The 16,687-nt window shown below is 38.5% G+C and overlaps 1 protein-coding gene across 1 annotated transcript; it reads right to left on the bottom strand.

Annotated features, from left to right (window-relative positions):
• Nucleotides 1–56: 56 nt before the first annotated feature.
• On the bottom strand, nt 57–16,415 carry LOC137200331 (bifunctional methylenetetrahydrofolate dehydrogenase/cyclohydrolase 2, mitochondrial-like). The gene is made up of 8 exons (XM_067615058.1): nt 16,237–16,415; nt 13,774–13,958; nt 13,497–13,619; nt 11,499–11,651; nt 8,325–8,432; nt 4,009–4,101; nt 1,364–1,489; nt 57–530 (listed from the first exon to the last, which is right to left on the bottom strand). The coding sequence occupies exons 1-8, from the start codon at nt 16,377–16,379 to the stop codon at nt 415–417; spliced, it is 1,047 nt and encodes a 348-aa protein (XP_067471159.1). The 5' UTR covers nt 16,380–16,415; the 3' UTR covers nt 57–414.
• Between the last annotated feature and the right edge of the window lie 272 nt (nt 16,416–16,687).

The raw sequence follows: 16,687 nt of genomic DNA, 5'->3' as shown, positions 1-16,687 counted from the left end.
TTTAAACACCTATTAAATCTAATAAAAATACCAACAAATAAACTTAGAGATTGTAGTATTGGCACAGCATTGTTTTTTATTTAATTATCTGTTTCCAGTTAATCTGGAATGTTCAAAAGTGAACCAAAATGACTTCAGTAGAAAAAATATTAATCTAAATTCTTAAAAAGTGAACTTTGAAATAAATAACAGAAATAAACAAACAAACAAATTCACAATATAAACATACATGTAAGTTTCCCAGCAGGTATGGAGTCTTCAGCTCATGGAGTTTTAAATAAAAGTGTGTGTGTATATGTCTGTATGTATATGTAACAAACTGATGTATGTGCTGTATGTATATATATGCCTATACTGTATGTACTGTATATCATTCATTAAAATGAATGCCTTTATAGTGTGTCTGTGAATATGTTAATGCATCAGTGCGTTTCTGGCAGCAGTCACAGTGTTCTTCATCAGCATGGCGACTGTCATCGGACCCACACCTCCGGGAACAGGTGTGATGAAACCTGCCTTCTCCTTCACTCCTACGACAATCCAAACAATTGAAATGGGGTTAAGATATACTATTACCATTCCAAGAACTAAAGCCAAGATTTACAGGAATACCTCTGTTTATTTGTCCTTTTATGTCTGAGGAACCACATTACGTCAATTACACTGAGCCTGGATTTCAGGAACCTTACATTCGTGAGAGTTAAGAAACCTTTTAAGTGTGTGTCAATCAAATTAGCATTCCTGTGGTGAAAGGACTAAGGGCATCAGTGTGCTTCAAATTAAGTATCTGTCAGATTTTGTAACTTTCCAAAAACCAACAATCCAACAAGGACGCCTTTTGAACTTCTCTCTCGAGCTTTCTTTTTTCATTCCTCTAACAACTACTTCCATGGCTTTCATTGTGTACAACTGGGTGCAACAACATGAATGCCTTTGAGCAGGGACGCCCATTATACGATTTATAGCATCGAGATAACAGAGACACACAGAAGACAAAAGTTCTTGGAGAGACATCAGGGAGGCAAGTAAGATGCAGCCAGGAGAGGGCTGTGATGGCAGGCTTTTGCTCCGCCTTGTACAACACCCTATATAATCTTAAAGCATACTGAACCCTTAAAGGTGTACTCCAGCTATTAAGTATTGCACTTCCATAACAGATCGGGGCCTTTCAAGAGACAAATTTTAAAAACAATGGTCAAAATTGAAGCAGCAGTGGCCAAGATATCTTGACTTTTATTCCCTAGTATGATTCAAGCTTCTGTTACAGTTGCATGTTGTCATTTGTCATTTTGATTGGTTTCCAATCATTTAGCCAATTGATTTAGCAGAAATGTCCTTCTCTGACATGCTTCTGATTATTTACCCTCAAAGTCCACGTCACCGATGAGCCGCAGTTTCCCTGTATTCGGGTCCTGGATGCGGTTTATGCCCACGTCGATGACTGCTGCGCCCTCTTTCACCATATCTGCTGTGATCAGCCCGGGAACACCTATGCACAGAAATCAAGGAGGGGCTGACGATTAGAAGATAATATGATGCCTCATTAATTGTTCCAACATCAGCTACAGTATTGCAATCCTGCAGGTTACACACACTCTTTCATCTAGCTTGGGGGCCCCTGGGCAAAAATTAACACCTGGGCCCCTATTTACCCCTCGTTCCTCGACCTCTCTGTGCACCGTGGACATTCTTCAGGCCCAAGGTTTTGTGGTGATTCGATTGAACACAAATTAATTTAATATTCACCCTGTAAGCAAAATATCAGCTGAAATCATTTCGATCTTAAAACCAGATTTTGACACAGGAAACTGCCGGTCAACCTGAACATTTTGACTCGACTTAAAGGACTGACATTAAAGTCTAAAACCTGAAAAACTACCTTAGTGCTGTTTGGCTAATAGTTGTGGTTAAAATGCATTTGCAGCCACCATGACATTTCCACGTCAAACACCGTTACAATCTCAGTAATCTTTATCAGGAAAGAGATAAAAGTTCTGCAGGTTCCATTTAATCACTGCTTTTAGTGGAACAGCGTGACAATTACCACTTTACCTTAGACTTAAAAGGCAGCATAGCAGAATAAGATGATACCTCAGCTAAAAGGAAGGAAATAATAAAGCATTGTATATTTATTTTGAGGGCCACTCCACTTTGAAATTGGCTGTGAGAAAACCTTCAATTTGAACTCCTCAGACAGCAATTATAGCTCGTCAACAACGGGATCAAGTCTGGACCAAATAACAATTAAGCACCAGCTTTAGAGCACACTATTGCTCATATATAGCGCACAGACACAGGAGAAACTCAGTGACACGCAAACCCCAAACTACACCTATCTAATTGCCTACTAACTGCAATTACAAGTTCCACAACAATTAAATCCTCAACACACACTTAATACGCATAATAATTCCAGAGTGACATGAAAACAGCTGTAATTAAATATACAGTTACGTGTAAATGCAGTTCTTTATTTCCAGAAGTTAAACTTAGGAAGGAAAAAAAAGGAAAATGAGATGCCCATCCCAGAAAGTTGCTCTCAGTCGTCAGGAAATTATACAATAGACATAAAACATGGCACCCCTTAAGGCATATATAGTCACTTAAAAGTCTTTAGACAGACGTTTCTGCCCTGCATTGATTGATTGTCTTACATTCCAGTTAACACAGATAACTATTGTTCTTCAAGAAAGCAGTGATCCGTGACCACAGTTGGGGCAGAGTAAAGGGTAAATATACTGAATCTTCTGTGTTTAGATTAGATTCCTCAACACACACTTGATGTTTGCGTGTCCAATGTAATCTTTTCAAGTAAGGGCTGGTAAGTACTTTCACAATCTCCCCCCTTGCTTACGTTACCAGACCTCATAATTCCTGCCATGGTAATTCCGACATCATGAAAAGGCATCTGACACTGGTTTAAGGAGTGTACACTTGAGGCAAGCGTGGAGAGCTGCTTTAGTAACATCCTCATAAATCACTTCCCTCAAAGTTCCAATTGTTCATTTGTAATGCAAAACTGAAGAAAATGAAAAAGTATGGTCATGCATATTTTTAAAGCATAGTTTCTAAATTAACAAAATAATTGTCCATGTTACAATACATACAACGCAATATACAGGGCATAATTTTAGTATTGGGCCCAACGTCCAACATATTTGGAAGTCATCATTATGTTTTTTGTGATTTTCTGTTACCTTTATACTGTTATACTGTCAGATGTTTATGTTAAACATGGTAAAAGTTCAAAAACATGAGGTGAATGTATGCTTTTACTATCAACTGTATATCAGTATGCCAAACTTTTTTGACATAAAAAACAACCAACTTGAAGGGGACATATCATGCTTTTTATGATTTTCTGTTATTTTTCTACAGTTTTGATGTTGGATGTCTATGTTAAACATGCTCAAAGGTCCAAAAACCTGAGATGAACGTATGTAAAAATACTCACTGAAAGTCAAAAACCAGGTCTTCAACCTGCTATGAATGCTCCGTTTGCAAAGTTACCTCTACTTCCCCAATGAACCGACATTAGATCGTTTGTGCATTCCTACAAATGGACGTCAGTTCGGTAATCTTTGGGGTTTTTTGGGGGGGGTTTGCATCCATGTATGCAAGCGTATGTTTACTTACTTTTATATGATGATATGTAGGCCTGTATTTTATGTCTTTATAATTGTATTGCTCTTGCCTTTGTGAAGCACATTGTGTTGCTTTCTGTATGAAATGTGCTATATAAATAAATTTGACTTGACTTGACTTGACTTAAAGAAACAGGAGCTAAAATGGCCTGTTTCAGACAGAGGCTGAACTGAGGGGCTGCATAAAGGGCCGGTTTCAGATAAGTACGTTTTTTGAACTGTAAATCATGCAAAGGTGTTCCAGTAAAGCCCCAGAATAAAAATAGACACCTGGAAATGTGCATGATATATCCCCTTTAAACTGTAAAAGAAAAGGCTCATATGACTCAGTCATATAACTAAATGGTGGCCAGGGTATAATTACCTGCAGCTGCAATAATGATGTCAGCCAGGCTTGTTAGCTCCTTCAGCTGTTCCCTCGGTGTACACCTGTGGGCGATGGTCACTGTGGCATCACCTGAGAAGACAGATTTTTTTAGGTGGGTTCACCCAAATCACCAAAAAGACAAAACACACAAACGCTTAACTCAAGAGGTATCTAGTCAGATAGTTCTGTGCCGAGGTTTTGAGAAAGCTGTCTCTGCTGTTTCTGCCACCAGTCAAATAGAATAATGTAAATGTAAAGCAGTGAAAAGTCATACTTCAAAAAATGTTTGAAAAACATGTATTTCCAGAAAGAATCTTATTGAGAATAATCCACAGACGTCATTATAAACAGCTTGTTTTGGAACTCCTTTCTACTGAAGAACTATCCCCAATGAAAACTGTGACAGTGAGGTCTCCCCGACTGGGACATTTCGTCCAGGGTTTCCAGTAGTGAACTACAGCATATTACCGCTTTGGCTAAAATAAAGACCGCCCCCACTAATGTCGGAAGAAATTACTTCACCTTTATGAAATATAACCTTAAGTCTCAGGGAAAAGGAGCAGAGGCGTTATATCTTACGGAAAGGCCACACATTAAATGAGTAAGGCGATTGTTTAAACCGTTTCCTAGGAACTACAATGATTAACAGAAAAAAGTGAAAGGATCTGTCTGAATCTGCTCAGGTGATTACAGTGATTGATCAATCACATCATATGTTCGCTTTATAGTAATAAGTCAATGCAGCATTTGCCAATTACCTTTTACAATTTAGGAAAAGAAGAAGCAAACAGCTTTTGATCTGGGTATATATTTTGCTCAGTGCGGCTCAAACAAAATTCCATTCACTCTCATTTTACTGAGTCGACGGCTCAGGTGCCAGAGGCTGATATCTAAAAACCTCAGCACATAAAACTATCTGCATGGCTCAATAGCAATAGGGTAAGAGAAAGAAAAGGACTGTTATATGGATGAATTAACTCTTAAAATATGCTAATGATGGCAGCCTGTTTTTCAGTATATCTTGATGTAGATATTCCATTCTTACAGTTTTATTACTATTGAACTCCAACTCAACATCATGCATTCTCCAGCGCCCCACAAGTGGCAGGTGGTGGTTGGGTAAAGAAATGTTTGATTTAGTCATTGATTACACAATAAGGGAAATCAACATTACAATAGCAATCTTAATCTTTATCTAAAATGTGTAAGGACATCCTGCATAGTCATAACTGGACTGTGACCAGGAATACAGGTGTGGAGCAAGAGAAAAATGATCACACAAGAAGACTTCAAGGAAGATAAGAATGAGAGGGAAGGAAAGGCAAGTCATAACACACCAAACCTCCAGATCACATACCTAATGGAATGTGTGTGAGTGTTTGTTTGAGAGGAAAGAGGAAGAAAACTGACCCCAAAATTCACTCATTAAAATTGCATAAAATTGGACATTTTTTATTGTGATGTTGTTGTTGCAGCAATTCCCTTTGTCAAAAACGAATTTCTACTGAGACGGACAATAAAAGTGACCTTGACACAAAATTCTTTTTTTTCACAATCTTGAAAATTGACAGAGTGAAAAATGTGTTGCACATTTGCCACAGTTATACCAGCTGCCATTTTTTTGTTTAATCAGCTTTGTTGTGGGTCCATGATCGTTCAGTTACCACCATACACTACCTTGTATTTCACAGGATAGTAGAGTGTAACAGCCAAAGTTTCCAAATGTGTTCAACCTCTTTTTTCAGTAAATTCAGTTCATCTTTATTGTCATTATTCTTAGTCTCATCCAAGATAGTGCAACCTGTTAAAAATACCTTTAAAATATACAATAAATAACTGTTAAAGTTATTTGCAAAATTCTGCAAAAAGGTATCAAGTGTTTGCTGTTTTATACACTGTAACCTCAGCCGACATAAAAGTAGTGCAGTGGTATATTTTTAAGAAGGAAAATAATTTAACTGCTCTTCATTATAGTGAACACTGTACTTGAGGACTGTACACAAGGAGTGGCCAGAAGCTAGCAGAGTTCAAAAGACTTGTGAAAAGAGCCTTTTTCTGAGCTTTGATGTGCAGACCCGTAGTCATCTGTAGCACCATTTGGGAGGCATGTGGTGAACAGTTTGTAGAGTCTCTGGTGATATAATACCCTCTTTTCAGACAGTGTTTGAAGTAGATGTCATGAAAGGATGGTCTGTATGCCGACAGATCGAGATGGCCTGATAGTACAATATGGGGGTAGGAAATCGCTTCATATGCTCCAACAAAATGCACCTGGGTAGTATTTTCACATGTTTTCACTTGCTGGATTTTCCAATGGATCATATTTGTTCAGTGAAATGCATAATGGATTTTTTCTAAATATTGAAGAATGAAGGTATGTGATAAGGTCAAAAGAGCCCTGGATACTCAGTGTATACAAGCTTAAAACACTCCCAGTCAAAGGTTTTAAAACAGTCAATGAAAATTTTTTTCATTTTTTTACATTACAACATTTTTCTAACATCAAATACGTTTTTTAATTCTTGAAAAAGTAACGTATGCTGTTGGCCCACTGGTCTGAGACATAAACATACAGTATGACCTCAACATCTCCAGTTCAACTCCAACCAAGGACTCTACTGTCGAGAATTAAAATATGTACAGTCCATTAAACCAAACATAAAGTTGATCAAAGCAATATTCCAGAAATTCAAAAAACACAACATGCCCTCAACAGCGATTATCAGATCTGTTGGTTGTTGATAAATGGTGTGTCGGTCGCTTTGCTGTGGCTGCAGCCCATTCACCACACTAAAAGGCAACAGTCACTGGTGGTAGGCTATATGACGTGTCAAAACATCCACACCTTGTTCATTATGTAAACCAACATACTGGCAGCATCATCCCACAATGACGTGCGTCAACGCATCAGGATACGCCACAGTCCCTTTTCTCTCCAGAGAAACACCAATTTTGTTACATTTGCTCACCCAGGTTACTGTCCCTTGACGTCTTCCTCTGTCTGTATGCCTGGTTTATGCTATGGGCGTCAAATTTGACACATCAAATGTCACAGCGCAGCCAGTGACTGAGGTGTGAAGACTGGGATTGCAGGGTCATTAGTTCTCCTACAGTTTTCAACTCGTCGTCTTTATTTTCTGCCAAACGTGCTTGGAAACTTAAAAGGGGTGTTCTGGTTTGTTATCTTGTACCAAGCTACTCATAATCTTGACAGAGAGGCATGTATCAGAAGCATCTGATACTCAAGCTGATACTCAAAAGACTAAAGCAACACGTGAACAGTGGGGACTGCAGCTATTGAACTGCAGTTCATTTTTTAACTGGTTCACCTGGTTCAAGATCAGTTTTTATCAGCCCAATTTTAACTGATCACAAGACCCATCCACCCCCCTTGAATGTCCAAGTATATTGTCTCTGGCACATTTCATATCCTACACCCTAAATACCTTCCCCTAAGCACTTCCTCCAGTTAGTTAACTTCATGCAATCTTCCCAGACAGCTGAAATACCTGTACTTTTAGTAGTATTTATTGAGACTGAATTACAGGGGCAATTATTTGCCAGTTTCATATAATTGTAACTTGAATGTACCTTTTGTTTGCATACAGCTGCTAGCTGAGTTATTTACACCTTTGTGTTGATCTTACCTGTAATAAAGCAACACTTTTGACCGGTCAAACATATCTCGTTGCTTCATCTAAGAAGCAAATTCCATGCAATGCCTCTCCAAATCCCCTCCCTTCTTCCTACACCCTTATAAGGACAGTTGATCCGCCTGCGAGCAGTGCACATTGCCAAAAGTTTCGCCCTGTGCTTTTCCTACACACTCCCTGGTTTTCACTCTTTGTACTTCTCTGGAAAGACATGCATCAGCATTTATTGTTTGATAAAAAGGTGAGGAGTCATAATAGCATTTATTTATTGGCCACATCCTGACAAAGGTTTAAGTATCAAATACAATTCAGGGAAAGCCAAGATGGTGCAATATGATTTCCCTACAGACTGCAGCAATCTACTCATATTACAATGCTGACTAACCTACACACACACACACACATACACACACACACATACGCAGGTTTACTTAAGTCACTACGGGGGTATTCACATAGACTTACATTAATTTTCTGGAGACTTAACCTAACCTTAACAACTGACCCAAAAATCAGCGTTTTACCAATTGGGGACACAGCTTTTGTCCCCAGCTGTACAAGTCGTCCCAACTCTCAACTGGTCTTAAATCTGGTGTGTGTCCAAAAGTGACTTAAGTCATACCCACACATACAAAAACGCACACATACACACACACTTACCGCCAGGACGTTCATGGTTGCGATCAGTGTGCAGCAGCATCGCAATGGGCATTCCAACATTTTTGGAGCGACCAGCAACCAGCACATTCTTTCCCACAGTCTCAATACCTGCACAAACACATTTTCAAGGAAAAATTGCTTTGGTAAAGGATGCTTGATTGACTGTACTGCTAAGCTGAGATAAAAGAAAACTTGTATTCATTACATGGATGTTGGCCAGTCATATTGCCAACTGGCAAAGGTTCTGCCATGGCCACAGCTGTAAAAAAAAACAGTCTAATTTCTTTAGTTATGGTTTTGTGAATTCATTCTTTGTTTAGTTACAGAACTACGTCTCAGACTTTCCCCAATCCCCAGTTTCAACCAGTTTTGCATTCAGTAAATCCAGGTAACTTTAAGGTGCTCTTGAGGATGGACATACACATGGACAGTGGAGAGGTATATTAGAAAGAAAACCTTCAGCCTCCCATCCTCAACACATTCTACAAAGGGACTGAAGAAAGTATCCCGAGTAGCTTCATCACTGTTTGGTCTGGGAATTGCAAAAATTCTCTGATAGCGGATAGTGAAAACAGCCATCAGGATCTCACCCTCCTCTACAGAGGGTAAGTAACATAACCCATGCATCCAAACAATTCTCCATCATTGTCAAGAGCTTCAGGTATCAGATCATCCGAGCTGTTGCTGTCAGACTGTGTAACAGCTTTTTCTGAATTAACCAGGGCCCTTCTGCCCGATAACAATAATTGTTAGATGTTAACAGTGTTCTCTATGAGTGTCTCTATGAACGCTCTTATATGTTTACACTTGTCTCCCAAAGCAGCAATTAAGAGTGAGTACATGCGCAGATGGTGAGGAGATTCTTAGTGTAACCACTCTGTGGTGCTGAAGACATTGCTGCAAGCCATATATATTTAAAATGGATGAATAACAAAGCCTAACTTTTGTAAATGACGCAAAGAAATGTTTAATAGTTGAAGTCATTCAGTAAAAAAACAAAGCTTGAGGTACAATCAACAGACAACAGTTTTCAGCTTGCTGCCGAGTATGATTCATGTTTCTAGGTGGAGGCAAGTTTAAGAAAGGAAACATTGATCAATGTGGCTGTTGCCTGAGGCAGACAGTATTCTTAAGTGCAAATTAAACCAAAAATGTAGCACTGGCAGTTATGGTTGTCATTTCGTCATTATCTCTCTATTAGGCTTCTGTAAGCATGTGGCATACAACATACACACCATAAATTATAAGAAAAGAGAAGATATGGAAACTGAAAACATAAAGTTATGTCTATAACTTCTGTTCCCTGACAGGGAGGAATGAGGTACAACACTTATAGTACCAAGTACTAACTGAGCTGAAAGGGTACATAATATGAGTAAAGTAGCATTTTAGTCAGCAGAGATTCATATATTAGGAAAGGAGGACGGAAACTGGCAGATCAATTGCACAAATCAAATGTTTAAATAATTTCTGTGTGTATGTGAGTTTAGTTTATACTTTACTTATACTGCACATCATCACTCATTTTGGAAAGCTAAAACATTACTTAACAGGAACCACTGAGGTCATTATAAAAGTAAAGACTTAAAAATGTACAAAAACAGTAAAATCTCAGGTGAAATATGTCAATTTCAGTTCCTCTTGCAGGCTCCTGAGATTCTTAAGATGCTCTTAACCTCCTACGACTGGGTAGGAAATATTGTACTTTCTACTCCACTACATTTGTTTGACAGCTTTAGTTACTTTTCAGATGAAGATTTGACACAACGGATAATATAACAAGCTTTTAAAATACAACACATTTTTAAAGATGAAACTACTGGTTTCCAACCTTTTTGGCTTTTGACATCTTACAAAAAGCAGTGTGTAGTTGGAGTCACATTTCAGATGTCTATGAGTTGTTAACAGCTCCACCAAATAGTGATTTTTCCCTCTAAACTTCTCACATGGTTTCATTTCTATCCCTATGATGGGGTAGGAGGTACTTATTAATCTATAATCATTTCTAAAAGAGTCTTGAGTCATGATGCTTTTGGGAAACAGAGCCCAGATCAGCAGTCGATGTTGACTGAAACTTAAGCTCTGTTTGTACATGAACAACAGCGCCCTCTTCCTGGTTTAATCAGTAAAACTACCGGTGAGTTACTCCCCTATTCTGCCAATGTTCTCATATTATGATTTATTATTACATGTAGCACCTTTTATTTCATGCACAGCATCTCCAAGTACAGTCAGTAGTATTAGAGTCTAAACTCTACATTCAGTCACCACACAGCAAGGAAAGGTCCGTCTAAACAACTGATACTGACTCCTATTATGTTCTTGTTCTTAAAAAAAAGTTGTTTAAATACTATGGACAAAAGCTTCAGAACAGCTACTAAATGGACCTTGAGGTGAGACTGTTTTTCAATATGATCTGCCTTGAGTAATTGTCACTTTATTGAAAAAGGTTTCTTTCCAGTGACAGATACTGAATAAAACATTTTTAAATGATTACATGAGTACAGGATTTTGGATACTGCACTGAGAACTGGTTGTTGTTAAAATAACACTACACTACATTTTCCTACTCATTTTCAAAGATCTTAATTGCTAGAATATTTACACCCTTACTTGGTCAAGAGGATGACTGACTAGTCCAGTACATTAGCACAGTGGACAGATATAAGATTGGAAAATGACTGTTAGGCGCCACCTAGTGGGCCATACATGATAAGACAGCAACACCGAGCCGACACTGTCTACACAGTTGACCTTAAAATTTTTGTACCTGAGGATCAAACAAGCGTTGACGTTTGATGACTTGAGTATAAATACAGTATAAGTTAGAGGATATAATTATTCTAACAAGGTTGAGTTAAGTTCAAGGTACAATACATCTAACAATTTTAAAATTGTAACTGAACTCACCTTGGTTGAAAATAATTAAAGTGTATTTCTATTAAGTAATCATAAAACTGATAAAGAATGTAATTAACAATTAACATTAAGTAATAATATATACAGTTATGTAACAGGCTGCATTAAATTAGATCATGAAAAACACTGATATTCAACTTCATTCAATTAAATTGACCAGATCTTTAATGCCTACCTATAACTTGCTTGCCTCAGGGTGAAGAACAGCATTAAAAACTGAGTTGTACTGGAGCTAAAGAGGTTCAGGTGGTTTACCTGCTCTTTTGATGATCTCCCAGACAGCTGCAGGTGTGGCAGGCACCATGGATCTCTGGTCCAAACACAGCTTACCAATATTCACAATATGGAAGCCATCCACATCCTTCTCTGGAGCGATGGCGTTACACACTGCTCTTTCATTTATGTGGTCTGAAGAGTGGAGATGATAGGACAGATGTTGAGTGATATTGCACAGAATAAAGTGTGGAACATAATGGTTTATTGTTGACCACTATACTCTGTAGCTGCACTACATGTCTCTAAACATAAAGTGCAGATGTTTTGAATGTTGCCATCGATTAGCCTAATACAGTTAATACATTGAATTAATATCACACATGTAGTTCCGACCAAGCAATCTGATTGGTCAACTAGACATTTAGAACGTGCTCAAATCAGCATGACAGTACACCTAGCCCTGCTCAACTGAAAAAAGCCTCATCACTTAAAATATTACTCCGCCATTCATTAGAACTATAGACCATGACGTTGCACTAACAACAACAGTCATTTCTGGCTAGACGACTGGTGGTTAATTTGTATTGCGGAGATATGTGAACTTGGCAAACTTGTTTTTTTCTGTTGTCATTTTCAGCCGTAACTGTAACATTCAAAGATATATAGTTAAACACGGTGGTCCAACATATCTGACATTTCTGCTGGCATTATTTTATGTACTGTGTTGCTTTGCTAGTGTCTTTGGTTTGGTTTGTTTTGTGGGGGGATCTGCGGTGAAAACCTGGGGCAGAGTTCTGAGTTGTCTCTCTTTTATGTTTTTGAAACTGGATTGAACTGAACTGATTCAGGGTTGTGGGGAAAACAAAACAGACCCTTTGCCGAGTGGATTGAACTCTGAGACTATGGGATGAGTTACAGACACACACTCACACACACTGAAAAACCTGAACCCTTCTTCACTCTTCATCGTTACCTGGCACCCCCATACACAGCAAAACTTAACCATTTTCCCTTCAGTTGAGAGCATTAAGCTTCCACTCCGGCATCCTCCATCAGCTGTGCTGGTGCCACGGCGCTACTAGCTTAAAAATGTCTGTGAAGTTTGCTGACATAGCTAAATCTGTCCATGGAAAGATTTTTTTTTTTCAGCGGATATCTTAGTTAAAACGAGATTGAGCAAGCAAAGTAGTTTTGTGTTTATATGTGAGGTATTTATTCAGTTTGGGAAATGCTGTGATCTCCAGAAAGCATTAGCTGAAGTTGGCTGGCTGACTCAACAGGGACTAGAAATCGTCTCTGTTGCTAGGTTGTTACTAAGGGTCGACCTACTTGCTGGAGTAGTTAACTAGGTTGAATTACAGAGGATTCTACTGACGTGAGTGATTGTTTTCCAGGTATTAGTCATACTCCATGTATTTACATAGAAACGGAGCTAACACAAGCAAAACATTTTTAATTTTTAGAGCGTACTGCCTCATAATATGAATAAATTTTGTTTATATCTTTTATTTTGTTAGTAAATGTTGTATAATCGCAATATTACACTCGCAAGCGCCTTGTTCCTGACCGCATCACTGTCGTGCCAACAATGACGGTAAAGCATACCCTTGAGTGTAATATTGCTTAATTTGATTCTTACAGTAGCCTCCATTGGTAATATGCAAATACTAAAACAAATGATGTGCGGAGAAAGTCTTGACATGCAAGGCTTGTGTCCCTCGGGCAAATTTAAATGAGACCTTTGTATATAATCAATCAGGGTGAAGTCAGGTCGTTCCAAGGCAAGAAACTTCACACCTGCTATCAAACCTTATTGGCGTTCACAAATCAAATCACAAATCGTGTGAGAAGCCAAACTTTTACTTCAATAGAAATACACGTATTTAATTATGAGTCTCCTTAGTCCTATTTCCACATACTGTAGCTCCTTCCATGTTTTTTTGCATGCTATGACAGAACTACATATATGCCATCACTGCAAACTGATGGTTTAACTTTGATGTCAGTGAGGAAAACTCCTCTCGCGTCTGTGTTTACCAGGAAGTGGCAGCTGCACCAACAGTCCACTGACCCTCCAATCACGGTTCATCTTGTCAATCAGATCCAACAACTCCTCCTGGGAGACCGAGCTAGGCCGCACCACAGTGTCACTGGAAATACCTGGAGAGCACATACACCAAAATGTAGCCATGTGCATGCTAGTTTTGAAGTTGTGTGACATTACATAACATTACATTAGTTTTGCTCACTAAAGGTGTGTTTATCCATGTGTATCTATGTGTGCAATGTGCAATGTGCAATGCTCATATCTGACCCAGTATACTGGCAGCCCGGGTCTTGTTCCTAACGTAGGTACGACTGGCTGGGTCATCTCCCACTAAGACCACTCCTAGGTGGGGTCTCATGTTACCCTGAGCTACCAGCTCTTCCACATCACGTTGGATTTCTCTGTGGAGCTGACGAGCCATCACTGTCCCCGAAATCACCACAGCGGCATGCCTGGAGAGGTAAATCGTACAGACATGAATGAATGCACATATACAGCACACATCACAGACATGAGACAAAAAGAAATCTGACATATTATTTCACAAAGAACTGAAGTGATTAGAGACTATTCGATTTTTATAACTAACACATTCAAAATTTTAAAAAATTCAGCAAAAATCTGTATATAAAGTAGATCAAACTAGCTCCACCTCCAGCAGCTACAACAGTAACATGCTGCTCTAACACTGATGCTTCAGTATTAATAACCTAATGATGTCATATATAATAATATATCAGTCAGAGGGACGAACTTAAAATACATTTTGCCGATATTTATATATGTTGACTTAAATAGGATTTTTCATTTGGACTTTCATTTGTAATGGATTATTTTTACATTGCTGTATTGGTACTTTTACTAAAGTAAAGCATCTGAATACTTCTTTGACCACTGCCAGTGGTCCCGAACCCAAAGATATTCAGTTTACTGTCACAGAAGATGAAGAAAATGAGCAAACATTCATATTTCAGGTGATGGCACCAGTGAATGTTTGGTGTTTTTGTTTGTGATGGACTTGCATAGACTTGCATCACACTTATCCGTACCTCGCTGTGTGTGTGTTCTCAAAGTAGATAATTGGTGTTTTTGCTTAAACAATTACAACAATGCTTAAATGACGATCAGAGTTGTTGCAGATTAAAATTCTGTAAATCGACTGATCATTTCAGCTCCAGAGTGCATTAAGAGCTGAGGAGGTTACATCAGAGAGATCTGTGTTTTCAGGACGGTGCTGCATGTCACATACTATCTTGTGGCTTCATAAAGCATCAAGGCCGGGTTACCAACACAGCAAAGCAGGCGACTGCCCCAGAGACCCCTGACCCTCAGATTCACTATGTGGCAATCAGTTTGTGGTAATTTGATTAATTGCAAATATGTTTGGAACTATGCACCACTAAAGTACACTAAATGATGAACTGTAAAGGCAGGTCCTACTTGTTTGTAAGACTAATACTGGACAGAGTAGATACAGATAGGATAGACACAGAGGACTTCTTCCACCACTGCCTACTTGTACATCAACTCAACTACTTGAATATGACATTCCTAAATATTTTTGTCACAAAAATGCACTAAAGCTCCAAGTAAGTAACACTTACTATTTTTCATCATGTAACATTAGGGCCCAACCGATATTGGACAATGTCGATGCCGATATTAGGGAGTACAAAAAATTCTGATATCGATATATCGGTCGATAATCTCATAAATACAGAATATATACATATATGCACATTTTTTACAATGATCCCCCAAATTTGGTTATCAACCACTTGTGACAAAGATATGTAATAGATAGAGGCACGATATTTAACAGTTTAACAATAAACTTTATTGTATAAAATGACATCAGTGCACTGAAACAGTAAACTGGGAATTTAATAATTACAAATAAATAACTATAATTAAAAAAAGCAGAAAACAAAATATATGTACATATATATTAAACTTGAATTAAGAAAAAGGATCAAATATACATAAAATGCTGCCTATTAACTTTTAAAAAGATATTAAAAATATATCGGCCCATATTATAACATATACACCAGTACTGATATATCTGTGATAGGTCAATATCGGCTGACTGATAATATCAGGTGACAAATATATCGGTCAGGCTCTAACAATTACATCAAAATTGCACCAATGTCATTTGGTTCTCCTGGTTGGACTCAGTCTGGCCAATGTTGGACGCAAAGAACCGCAAATTAGCTTTGTAATTATAATTTAATGCTAAATGACCTGCAGTAACGTTAGTAACCAGAGTAACGGTTGAACGTTACTCTCTCCTTGTTTTAGTGATTTACACTTTATTTTTTTTAATGGTGGCGGCTAAATTACTGGTATAAGGATAATTCCTGTTAACAGATTAACAGCTAACCGTCCCCTAGTAACAGCAGCCAATATAATCCGAATGAACGCAGTGGGAACGTTAAAGCAAGAACCGGTGAATCTGCGGCGATTTATGTAATAGCGACACATATGTTGACAGCGTTGTCAATTTGATCAGACCTATAATTGACCCACTGAGTCAAGAGAAAGAAACGTCTACTAAACCCACACCTGCCCTCTGCACCGAGTAACCGCTGCTGTCAATCACCATCCTCCGGCCGACACGTGACGGTACACACACGACTTCACCGGCGCCGCCGAGGCGTCGCTCATCCGTCCGCTGCGCGAAGTAATGCCGTATATTTAAAAAAAGAAAAATGTGGTGCCATTTACCTGGTCGCCGACTGGTGCAGATATCTCCTTTGACTTTCGCATTTTCTGTGCATCCGCAGTTTGGCCCGGCAGCAGTGATGGTGAAGCGCTAGCGGGCTACAAATCCTGAAGGAGGAGCGTAGCGGTGAAACAGAGGCAGCCATGTTTGTGTGTGTATGTGTATGTATGTGTGTGTGTGTGTGTGTGTCGTAGACCAGAGCGTACGTACGTCGCGCGTGTGCGTACACGAGAGGGAAAGCGAGGGAGGGGGGCAGTGTGAACACATAATATCAAATAAATATACATATTATAATACATATATATAATAAAACAAGAAGTTTGTACCGCATTTTCATTCATAGTAAAGTAGTATGTATATTCAGAAATATGTAGTAGTATTAATAACATAGAACACACAACATAAATTATAATAATAATAAGAGTTAAGATGGAAAATTATGATGTTAGGCTG

This window comes from Thunnus thynnus, chromosome 2 (assembly GCF_963924715.1).
Source record: "Thunnus thynnus chromosome 2, fThuThy2.1, whole genome shotgun sequence".
In the NCBI taxonomy this organism is placed as follows: Eukaryota; Metazoa; Chordata; class Actinopteri; order Scombriformes; family Scombridae; genus Thunnus; species Thunnus thynnus.
Note: the sequence above shows the minus strand (reverse complement) of the source record. Positions and strands in the feature narration are given on the sequence as shown.